This window comes from Gallus gallus, chromosome 5 (genome assembly GCF_016699485.2).
Source record: "Gallus gallus isolate bGalGal1 chromosome 5, bGalGal1.mat.broiler.GRCg7b, whole genome shotgun sequence".
NCBI lineage: Eukaryota > Metazoa > Chordata > Aves > Galliformes > Phasianidae > Gallus > Gallus gallus.
In genome coordinates, this window is record NC_052536.1 from 44,298,700 (window position 1) to 44,311,167 (window position 12,468).

Consider the following 12,468-nt stretch of genomic DNA (forward strand, 5'->3'; position numbering starts at 1 on the left):
CCCAAGAGCCGCTGTTCCTGGTAACATTTCATTTTGAGTTTCTTTTCTCTCCTCCCTCTCACGGTAGGAAATGAAAAGCTCAGCCTCCCAGAGAAAACACGGTGAAGTGTTCTTAAATTTGAATTAACTCTGGATACTAGCCTAGGCTGAGAAGGGATAACTCCATTTCACCTGGATAAAAATGGAAGGGAAGAGCTGGTATCAAACTCTTACGAAGCTGCAGGCTTGATACCACACATGCTGGAATACTTTAATTTAGTTATCTGAATCTCTGTTTCCAAGATCTCACATTTTCCCTGTGTTCTTGCCCAAGGAATACCCCTAGAAGTTTTACCCTTTTAGTTGGTCAGAAAACACAGTTTGCAGGATCCTCTATTTCCAGATGCTGCCAGGAGTGGATCCTGAATTAGCAGCTCAAGGAATGATTAAATGCAATCAGACCAATAAGGCTTGAAAACACACCTCTGGAGGAAGGGAAAAAGCTTAAATATGTACTGAAACTGCTCAGAAGACATAAAAACACTTCAAAAAGTTTTAAAACCATTTATTTATTGACAGAAAAATTCTAATAAGAGGTTTGTGCTGTATAGAAATGATTCAGATGCAAAAAGTCATCTTCCTTTCCTAGTCATGGTTAATAGTAGCAGCATACTATTCTGTAGTCCTTCACTATGAAGCCCTCACGTATATCCAGTCTTTGGCACCATCTTCCCCTTCTTACATGTGCAGGTGGGCAGTCTCGAGGCAAGGTGCAAAACAGGGGCTGGGCATGGCTGTGGGCAATGATTATCTGAGCTGTGGAAGTTCAAGATAAATGTCATCAGTCAAAGTAATATAAAATGATATAGCAACGTCATATATTTCTGGTCTGGTTGTCGTGTAAAGTAGGATCAGAGCTCTATGCAGACCAGGATCTGCCACATGAGTGTTTTGTGGAGCAGAATCCTCTTCACCTGATGCTCAAATAGGCATATTTACTGCTTGTACCTTTCTGCTTACTTAGGACAGCATGAATAGCTCTCACTAGAAGAATGTTCAAAAACTGCCCAGAAGAATTCTTGTGGTGACCCTTCTGATATCATCCCGTGAAGTATCTCACATGCACAGAGCATCAACCCTTTTTTCACACTGTTTTGTGCAGAGGTGTGAAAGAGGTGTACTACTTCTTTTAACAAACGTAGGACTTCCACATAGTGTTAGCAGTTAAAATTCTCTGCTGGAGGTTTTTTCATTCTTCTTTCTCTCTCTCTCTCTCTCTTTTGCTTTTGATTTTTGGCAGACTTTTGGGATTCCTCTTTGAACCGCAGGATGAGCACAGAGGCGTTATCCCACCCTGCAACAGACTCTGCCCCCAGCACGGCCCAGGCAGACGGTTTGAGTTCTACCCAGTGTGTTGCAAGTAGCGCAAACCACTGCTCATGTGAAATTGAGCTGTCAATAGGAAATGACAGGCTGTGGTTCGTGAATCCTATTTTTATAGAAGAGTGCAGTAATCCTTTTCCTCCAGAATCACCTCCTCCCGGGGGCCATGCTGTGTGCTCCAGCCTGCCCCCTACCACCACCGCCTCACCCCGCCGCCCCCCACCGCCCCCTCCGCACTCTCACAGGCAGAAGTCTTCCCTGAAGCTCCCCCAGGAAGCCATGACGGCCTGTGAAGAAACACAGCTTCTTCAGCCACTGGGCAAGAGCTTCAAGGAAATGAAAATCGAGGGCGGTGACGGTGAGGAAGGGAAGCAGAGCTGCTCTGACAAGGAGCCATCAGCCGGCAGCCTCAAGAAGGGCCCCCAGCCTGCTGTGCCCCCGCGGAGGCGGATGTCCGAGAGGACCACAGAGGAGTGCTGCACGGGTAAGCCTGCAAGTTGTGAAACACCAAAAGGGGAACAGGCTGAAGAAAAACAAGAGCTGGATACGCAGAGCGAAGGTAAAAGGTTGCTGTGCAGGAAGGCTGCAGAAATGCCTGGAGAGGTTCCCGAGCAGGCTGTGTCGCAGTTTCAGGAGGCAAAGCCCGAACCTGCAGAGAAGGAGTCCATGGCTGAGGTACAAAGTGATGCCACTGAGAAAGAAAAGTTGCCTCCTATCCCACCACCCAGAAGGAAGAGGCTTTCACAAGCACCGCAGGTCGCCAGCTCCTGCCAGTTAAATCACAGAACAGTGGTGGAGCAGCCTGCAGCCACAGCTCAGGCTCAGGACACGGGCAGCTCAGCACCAGCAGCAGGTGCTGCCACTGGCACCAACGCCGAGACCGAACAAGGACGTGGCCGCAAGTCTGTAAACTCAGCTGAACTGAAGGGCTCACATTTGTCTCTGGAAGGCCTGGGAGGCAGTCCTGCAGCCCAGACATCAGCATCCGAACCAGACTCCTACTCCACCAGCAGCACTGAGGATGACCTGGAGATGTTAGGTACTTCGTCTACTAAGAAGACACGCTCCATGATCTTGGGCAAGGCTAAGAACAGGCTGTCCTTTGTCAGCCTGTCCAACGTCTTCACAGTCTTTTTGTCTAATGATAGAAAGCTGCAGAAAAAGATAGTGGAGCTGGCACAGGATAAGGACTCATACTTTGGCAACCTGGTGCAAGATTACAGAGTGTACAGTCTGGAGATGATGGCAAAGCAGAGCTCCAGCACAGAGATGTTACAAGAAATCCGAATGATGATGACACAGCTGAAGAGTTACCTAGTGCAAAGCACTGAGCTGAAATCTCTGATAGATCCAGCTGTCTACACTGACGAGCAATTAGGTATGTGTTTGTACTTTACTAGTTCTTGGGCAGGATTTGGGAAGGTAAGGGGGGAAATGAAATAATGCAGACACAGGTTCTGCTTTACAGAAATTATAAATATGAGGGGTTTGAATTGAAGTCTGCTCTGTGGTCCCAAAGTTTGGAGAAGCAACTCTAAAAACTGGGAGTCCAATGAGGGGGAAAATCCTATTCTGAATGTTTTGAGAGGATTGTGTTTAAGCAGAGGGGTGTGTGTTTGTTTATGTGAAACATATGTATGTATGTGGATAGGCATATACATGCGTAAAAATATGCATACATTATATATAGATATGGACACATGCACCAAAAGCTGTGCTCTCTGCAAGACAAGCCCTTGCACAGACCCATTCTCCTGCCCCCTTCCCCTCGCTCCATGATGAGGCTGCTCATGGTGCACAGATTGAGGGCCGGTTGCTATCCCACAAGAATGTACAAGACTGCAACCATTTGGAGTGGCAGGCTGGAGGAATCACTTGATCCAGGACTGCATGACTCAGCCTTGAGGCAGGGAAGAGCTGCCTGCTCCAGGACCATAGCTGGCCCCAAAAATGCAGCATTGATGTCTCTACACTAAATAAATTAACTGCCTTTGGGGAGGAAAAAATAATCCTTTTGGCCATTTGAGGGTGTTTCTTCAATAAGCTGTGAGGAATAATGTGCCAATTCCCTCCTTGCTTAAAAGTATGGACTGGCCTAAGTTTAATATACGTCCATGTGCAAATGTACCAAGGGCTGCAGGATCTCAGTCCTACAGTACAGCCAGAAAAAAAACATTCATGCACGTACTCTCACACTCTTTTGACTTACTGAGGACCTGAAAAGCAATGCTGAGCTATGAGATTCCTAAGCTGGCCCAGAGCAAGCTGAGATCTGGAACGCCCCCAGCTCAGAATGTGGCCAACCACCATGTCTTGTGGACCAGGGTGCCCAAGGTACCTGCCACTCCAGTACTTGTTGGGACCCAGAGGTGCTCAGCTCCTGGTCTCAGCAACCCCTGCTGGCTTCCTTCTCACCCAGCAAAAGGCTTCAGATGGTCCTGCAGCCTCCCTGGCAGAGTGAACCTATGCCAGCCTCTGACATACCTCAGAGAGATGAGCTACTGTTTCACTGCTCACACATTTCATGTAAGACCTACAATATTTACCCCAGTAACCCCTTTCTTGGAGACAGAGGGATTGTCAGCACAGGGAAGTCTGTCATTAATCTTGTTTAGTGAAGGTGGAAAGGAGGCAGAAAGAGGTGTCCTTTTTCTGCTCAGCAGAGCTGTGTGAGTGCAAGGATTACCCCACCTTCACACAGATATGCTTCATCCTGCACAGCTCATCTGCAGTTCCTTAGCAGGACAATGCAGCTCTGCCAGCCTAGGAGGTGTCAGTCTGCTCCTGCAGAGGACAGGGATCTCCACCATACAAGGCTTAACATTCAAATCCCTCCTGCCTCAGGCTGATTTACTGGAATCCTTAAAGTAGTTACACTTTGCATGCCTAAAAGTTACTGCATTCTGCTTCATTCCTCTCTGGCTGAGCAGATGGACTTTTTTGGCAATGACCTGTTTGCCACAGTGCAAGGGTGACAAATGATCCTTGCAATCCTACTGGCCCTGCCACTTGTTCTCAGGGTCTGGACAACAGGCAAAAGGCACTTTCTCACAGTCTCCTGCTTCCTTTTTCTCCTGCTGAATATTAAGCAAATGTTCAGCCCACACAACTTCCTCTTCTACAGGTGGCATAAGAGTTGACTTAAGTATCAGTACATTAGAGTCACTTGAGTAGGAAGGGTGCGACTTCTGACCAGATGTTGGTGTCTTTCACACTGGCCTTGAGCCTTTCCAGATCTTCTGGTGAGTGCTGGTAACAAAATGTTTACTTTCTCAAATTAAGTTCTGCTTCCTGCTCAAAGCTATACAACAGTGCACGAATAACCACTTTTTTAAGGAGTTTTACTGGCACCTCTACTCCAGTGTTGATTACTTATCATGGATTTTTGCGTTCTCTCTTCTCCACGCAGATGTGATTGCTGAGTCGGCTTTGTACAAATGTGTCCTGAAACCTTTAAAAGAAGCCATCAATTCTCACTTAAAAGAAATCCACAACAAAGATGGATCTTTACAGCAGCTAAAAGAGAACCAGCTTGTGATACAAAACACAACTACCACTGACCTAGGTGTCACGACCAGTGTGCCCGAAACTGTTGTGCTGGACAAGATCCTTCACAAGTTCACAACCATGCACAAGGCCTACTCCCCAGAAAAGAAGATTGGCATCTTGCTGAAGTCCTGCAAACTCATCTACGACTCCATGTCTCAGGGAAACCCAGGTACAGCACTCCTACCATAATGATACTCCTCACTGCTCCTTCCCCAGGTATCGCAGGAGAAGGGTTTACGTTACAGTCAGTGCGGTAATATCCAGAGTGGAGGTAGCTGTAATGGTCAGTGTGTTTGCTAACAGATCTCTATAGGCTGTGTTCAGATTGGGCTGATTAGGTTCTGTGAAGTTTTCTACACTAATAACAGGTACAATATGTTTCCTGGTTAACTTCAAGCTCCATAACTCCAAAGTCTCAGGTTGTCGCGCTTTAATGGCAAGCTCTAGGAATGGGTCTTTGAGAAATGTCTCTTGATTTGGCTCTGACAAATTTTGCCTAAACTGGGGAGGAGTAGCAGTACAGTGGTGCTGTATGTTACGAATTCCTGATGCTCCAGTAAATTTAAAGAGCCACTGCTAAGCTTCTCCAGTGTGAGGAAGCCTGTACTTAGACTTGAGGCCAACCACTAAATGCACATGTTAAGCCCCTATCCTGCAGACCGGATGCGTTTTCACAGATAAACCAGTAAGCCCCGTCCTCTAGGAGCCTGCCTTGCCCATTTCAGAACTTTCTTTATAAACTGGAAAGTGGATTACAAGCCATGTGCTCATTTGCAATGACCTGCAGTTGTTCAAGAAGTTAGAGTCTCCAAAGATGTTTGTAGCTGCTCTGCTTTATTTCCCGCTGCCAACAGCCACGGTGCATTCACACAGGAACTGTGTCTCTTTTGAGCCTCGTCTCAGTGTTCTCCCTTGAACAGTATGCAGCAGAACTCAACAACTCATCTAGACACGTGAACAGCAGAGCAGGAAGCCACAGCAGGGCTGAGCCTATACTGCAGAGTGGACAGGACCTCTGACTGCCTTCACATCCTATGAGAAGATTTGGACACGCATAGGGGAATTTGCAGTAACTCTATTAAAACAGCTGTGTTTCTTAAAGTTTGAAAGAAAATCTGATGGAGTTCTAAGACTCAAATGCCACATTAAAACCCACCCAGTGGTTCTTAATGGTGTCCTTCTGATGCTGGTGGGATATTTTGTCACACCTCAGCTAGCTCAGGGTTGGAATTTCTCTGTTGCAGGAAATACTGTTGTGTCACCTTATGCAGAAGAAATTATGGGCCGGTGAACCCATTAAAAACCCTACAAGTTCAAAATGTTTGGCATTCAAGAAATCAGGTTATTTCATTGTGATTTGCAGTTCTACCCAAAACAGTTCGTTTTGGCCATCTCGGCTGTTTCCTTATGTCAAATACTGCTGTGAGTAGCATGCAGTTCAGAAGCCAAATTGTCCCCTGTGCAGCCAGTTCCCTACCCAGCATATATGACCAATATTGCACATCAACATGCAGACGTAAGGAAACTAGCCTGGCACTGGGGAAATGTACTCCTGTGAATTTAGCGTCCAGAGGAGGAGGAATGCTGTAGTCTAAGTCATAACAGACACAGCACTCAGAGACAAATACAGTGAGACATCCTATAGACACAGTTAGAAGTAAAACATGTGAAACACCCTAGATCACCAGCATTACTTCAGTTTTCCACCTGGCAAAGACAAATACTCAGCAAACTGAAGTATTTTTCTGATTTTCTGATTCCCAGTTGTTGCTGTGCAGAGGAGCGTGCTGCGGGCTGCTCTGGCCAGATTTCAGCAGGTAGTTCTCTCCTCTGCCTGCTTCAGAAGCAGCAGCACAGGGCCCCTTTTACTTTCAGCAGCCCTAGGACGGTGTATTGCTCTTTGCACCGGAAGAGTAGAGGCCGCACTCTGTTTCCTGTGCAATTGCCTGTTCTTCTTTTAGCTCCTTTTACTCGCTGCTGAATTGGTGAGATCCCTCCTCTTCCAAGGTCAGAGCATGCAGAACGCAAAACTAATCTTTCCCTCTGCCACAGCACCTCTGTCAGAAAAAATTATCTGCTCAACAATGCTGTAAATACATATGCTGTCTTGTTTAATTTGCAACTGGGAAGGTCAGGTCTTTATCCACTTTAGGCTGACTGCAGAACAACTTGACCTGAGAATATGGCTTCGTATCTCAAAGAAAAGCACAAATACAACCTAATCAAATGCTTTTTTTTTTTTTTTTTTTTCAGACACAAGATTTTTACCATATTGGGATCCATGTACATTGGTTGAGGTTCAGGGGTATCCAATTGGTACCAAGTTTTCTTTAAAGCTGAGGATAGTCAGAACTATATGTCCCTAAGAACTGGGGCTGTTTAGTCTGGGGAAAAGGAGGCTGAGGGGGGACCTTATTGCTCTCTTCCAATACCTGAAAGGTACTTACAGCGAGAGCGGGGTTGGTTTCTTCTCACTGCTGACAGGTGACAGGATGAGGGGAAATGGCCTCAAGTTGTGCCAGGGTAAGTTTAGGTTGGATATCAGGAAAAACTTCTTTACAGAAAGGGTTGTTAAGCACTGGAATAGGCCCCACAGAGAGGTGGTTGAGTCACAGTCCCTGGATGTGTTTAAAAACCGTTTGGATGTGGTGTTCAGGGACAGGATTTAGCAGAGGATTGTTAGTTAGGGTAGCATGGTTAGGTTGTGGTTGGACTCGATGATCATTAAGGTCTTTTCCAACCTGAGTGATTCTATGATTCTACGATTCTATGGCAGTGCCTGTCTTTGTGCCATTGCAAGAGTATGAAACTTAGAAGTCAGCCTTGATTGGCTCCATGCTGATCCCACTGTTTTGAGAAAAGAGGAGTTTGCTGGCTTGGTTGTCAGAGTTATAATAGAAGAATGCAATTTAGATCACATGATAAAACATGTCTGATAAAGTGGCCGTGATAATTTATGTTAGATACTTAGACTATGAGCTGAATGGGTCAAATTCTCAGCTGGCACAATGCAACATTTCTCCTTCAAGTTGAAAGCAATCTAGTTGTGGACCTGATTTATCACCAGGAATTGAGAAGGCAGGTTCACAGTTGTTGTCAGTACACCTTTCCTCTAGCAGACCTCTGTGTACAACCACAAGATCTAGATGTATGTTGGAGCAGGAGTCATCTTCAGCTACATCTAGCTGTAGGTGGCACAGATGGGTATCACGTACAGCTTCTCGTTATAAACCACAGGGACTTAGGAGGTGGAGTTCAGTTGATTCATCTGGTGAGAGGTAGGTGTCTGCTTTAGGGTGAGATGATTCACAGCTCCTCTGGTGATATTGATTAGTTCATCACTGGCTATAGAAGGAGTTTAGGGGTAGTGTTCAGGTGTTCATGTGTATAGTGTAGGCAGTGGTATTATTAGTGAATCCTCCCAGAAGGGACAATTATGATAGTACTGCAGTGTCTCACAGAGCTTTTCCAAGTTCTGGGAAAATTTAAATAATAGCAGCATATGTTTTCAAAATGCAACCTACAACTTAAAGATATGTAACCTTCCTGCTAAAATTACTCAGACTAATTAGGGAGAATAACATACTTTAAAATAATAGAGGGAGAGTTTGGATTCCCTTTGCAGATTGGCTAGCATTTCTTGCTGTGTGCGCTAGAAGATTTAAGAGGTGGGACTCAGAGGGCGCTGTAAGCTTCCAGCAATCTGACTGCTCCAACATCTCAAAGGCATGGTCTAGTTACCACAGGCAGAGCTGGGTGCATATCTCATTTATACAGAAGCACTATAATCACTTGCAGAAAGAGCTGCTTACTGTTTATCTTCCAGAAATAACTTTCCTCAGGCAAAATGTCAAAGGTGTTCTGTATGGTAGAAATCTCTACTTTTTGCTGTATCAAACACACAAGTGACACTTGTGGAGCAATAATGAGATGCAAATTTGCAGTATACGTGGTGTGTGCTGGCAGCGGTGTGACTGGAGCTCCTATAGCCCTGTGCTACCTGGGAGCTGCCGCTCTGCAGAAGAGAACTGATGGAAAAACAAAACCAGACAAGACAAGCCATCGGTTTATGAAGAAGTACTAGGTGAGACAAACAATCCAAGTTTGGTCAATGAGTGAGCAGAAAAGATCAAACACAGAAATGCTCTAAACATGAGTTGCAAGCTTGAAAGTTGGGGAGGCTACTTTATGAGGAGATTCAAGGAGAATGAGCAGAGGAACAATTTTCTTTCTGCAACTTTTTAAAAAATTGTAGACTACTTCAGATTATGAAGTTTCAGTGGTGGAGTATCTTTGAATTGCACAGAGTGGGACTATATAGTTCTAAAACTGTTCCCTACAATGAATGGTGTCGGCAAGGTGACTGGCCCCAGAACATCTGATTTAGTAATTTCTATTTGCATAGTTTTGAATGGTTGATAGATATGCTTCTGTTGGAAGAAGAGAATAGATGGGATAAATATCTTTTCCACTGAAATCTATTCTCTAGATTTTGGGATGAAATTTACCATCCTCTGTGGAACTGAGCAGCTGGATATTGGTTGCCCTGATGTGCTCCCATATGTTGACAAAGCTGACAGAAGCATGGACAGCAGTGTGTCTTTGGTGGGATAGCTGATCTGGCCTCAGTCAATGCTGCACCAATGCTAAGAGCTGTTAAAACTACATCCAAGCGATTCCACTGTTCATTATCACATCTCACTTCTCAGAAGGAATATAAAGTCATACATAAAAGTATTACTTTGTTGTCTTTAGAAAGAGGATATTTCTATTTAATTTACTATTAATGAAGGTTAATAGACTAAAGATTATCTCTTTCTCTGGCTAGTGCAATTGCTACATTTGAATTAAAGAGTACATTCAAATTTTTCAAGGAAAATTAATTTATCTGATCTGTAAAATGTTTTTGAAATGGATTCATGCAGTCCACGTGTATTAACTCTCTGAATTAACTGTACAGTAAATCAAACCTTGCTGAAGTAGTACGTGATGGACAAGAGACATTAAAATGCTAGTGAGTGGAAGGATGGTCACTTTTATTTTTTTTATGACGTTGAAGAAATCCCAGTTAACATTTCTGTGCCTCAGGTTTCTCAGATATAAATGGAGAGTAGGATTCATATTTTCTGAACAGCTGCTGCTAGACATCGTTCTAGTGGTTGTAAACTACTAGAACATGATAAGGAGCATCATCACTGTGTGCTGGTTGTCAGAATATAACCACAGAGGGAGAAGAAATACATGAATGTACTAAAACAGGCTGCAATTTCTTTATGGAGGCCTGGGCAAAATTCCAGTTGCTTTAAATTGTGTATTTAATTAATATCCATTCCACTCAAGCACTGCATCCCAGCCAGGAGCTGAAGTGGTATTTGCTTTGCTATAAACATAATAGGATGGGCTTGTGGCAGAAGAGAAGGCTTATTTTAAGCTTCTTATAGATATTTATGAAATAAATGTTCCCTGATCCTGCAGGAAAGATGGGGAAAAAAAGCCCAAGCAAGTTCTATATGGAGTAGGACAACAGCACCTTGAACAAACAAGCTCAGTCCCAATGCCACTGAGACCAGTGGCAGGGTCAGAGCTAGATTTAACTCTTTCACCTGCAAACTTACTGAGACCACAGACTGAGCTGGGCATGCAAGACTGCAGGTTTGACTCTGACTCAGACTGAAAGTGGAGACTGCAGAGAGCAGCCCTGCTGCAGCCCCAGATGAGCAGTGGTTAGGGCCAGCAGTGCCACCATGGTGCTGTCCTGGTGCTGGGGACAGGTGGGCTGTAGGACACTGAACAGCAACCACTGCTTGGGTGTCTTGGTTCATGAGGGTTGTTTCATGTATCCTTGTGCCTCCTGCTTCTGGTCATATTTGACCTGCTGACAGCACCTGTACCCCCATGAAGAGACTGAGATACGGGGCATCTCCAGGCTGTCCTGAGTCTGCATGCTGAGCGCGTTGAAGCTACAGCCTGTGCCAGTTAACACCTAAGGCCAGGAGAGCACCCAGCCTTGTCTCCATGCACAGTCAGTGGCAGTGGGTCATTGCAGCACCTTCAAAGAGAAGGCACGATACCTGCCAAATCTGCCCAAGGCAACAACAGAAGTTTGTGGCAACACATGGATTCAGAATTAGGTCCTGGATGGCAGCTCTGCTACCCTCTTGTTGACACCTATAGCTTCTGCTGATGTCAACTTTAGCTACAGACAAACATATTTAAGAATCAGGCTTCATACAAACAGAAGTGGATTAAAACAATGTCTACTAATTTATGCAGTTTATGAGCATACAACGTATAAGGAGACAGTATTCTTTCTATTACTGCATTCAGACGTCCTTAAATGTGAAGGCAGTGGAAAATAATGGACTTGGTGCCTGCTTGTAAATAAAACCCTTTCTCAGTCAACAAAAGAGAAATAGAGAGATTCTGTAGACATTCTTGGAAAGTGTTCTTTAACTTTCATTTCTGCTGACAGTAAAAGTTGATGGCTGGGGATGCCAAGTTGGTAGATTCCAAATTGTTGTTTCTGCTCAACATTGATTGACAAGCAGTCTGTTGGATGTTTGTTGTTGTTCACTGACTTTAAAAACAATCAAACTAACAAAAACAACAAGGTAGCAGTTTTTGTGTCTGCTTTTCCTAGTAGATAGGAGTTCGTGTTGTGAAGTGGCAACTTCTTTGGATGTAGTAGGCACAACATGGATTGGTCATGGAAAAGAAATGGTAGGGAAGATAAAATTCTGCTGTGGGCACTGCAATGAAATCCACTCCTGGCTTTCAGGAAATTGGTAGTACAAGATCACGCTGCTCATCAGTAACTGCAGCATTACTAAGAAAAAGGCTTTAAAGCAGGGGAAAAGAAAAAGAGCCATGCATGTTCTTTAGTATTTCATCTTTCTTTACACTATGTCAGTACAGAATTATCTGTTGGCATTTGATTTACTTGGCTCAAAAGGAAAACAGGGCTTTTCGCAGTGCAGTTTTGTAGTATGCTTTCATGTCCCAGTTGAGTATTTTACTACACAATATTAAATAGCTGTAATACTAAGCTGCTCCTGTTGTGTCAATACGTGACAGTAGCGAATCGGACTCTTCACTGAGCTGAGGCTTTCGGATATACAAGCCGAAACAACAGTAGACAAACAAAATGTCCCTCCAGATGTTAATGAAACAATAGAGAGTGTAGGTGAAGACTTGGGGCCATGTTGTTTAACTGAAGATAGCCATAATAGAGCAAACAGAACTGAAAGAGTTAATCCAGCTTTCATTAAATAAATTGTGCAGTGGTGTGTGCAGTCTCTGTTAGAAACAGATTGAATTACAGATCTGAGAATCTCTGGTCCTCCAACACTTTGTTTTAACTGGATGAACTTTCTGGTCACTAGATATATTACTGCGTTTATTTTAAAGCCACACGTCTTTATTTTTAATCAGAGGTTAAGCTCATATTTATCTGAGGCTTCAAAAGAATATCTTCCTTTGCCAGTAGAGAATCTGCATCAGCTATGAAAGACAAAAAAGGAAAGCTGACTCATGGCAAAGATTTGAAATAAGTCAGTG

General features: G+C 44.2%; 1 protein-coding gene across 2 annotated transcripts in view; it reads left to right on the forward strand.

Annotated features, from left to right (window-relative positions):
• RIN3 (Ras and Rab interactor 3) overlaps positions 1–12,468 on the forward strand; it is a 56,963-nt gene that overhangs the window by 38,617 nt on the left and 5,878 nt on the right. For both annotated transcript variants that reach the window (XM_046942421.1, XM_421327.8), the window contains 2 exons: positions 1,280–2,740; positions 4,772–5,080. In XM_046942421.1, coding sequence (XP_046798377.1) covers positions 1,280–2,740; positions 4,772–5,080 — 1,770 coding nt within the window. The remainder of the gene's footprint in view (positions 1–1,279; positions 2,741–4,771; positions 5,081–12,468) is intronic.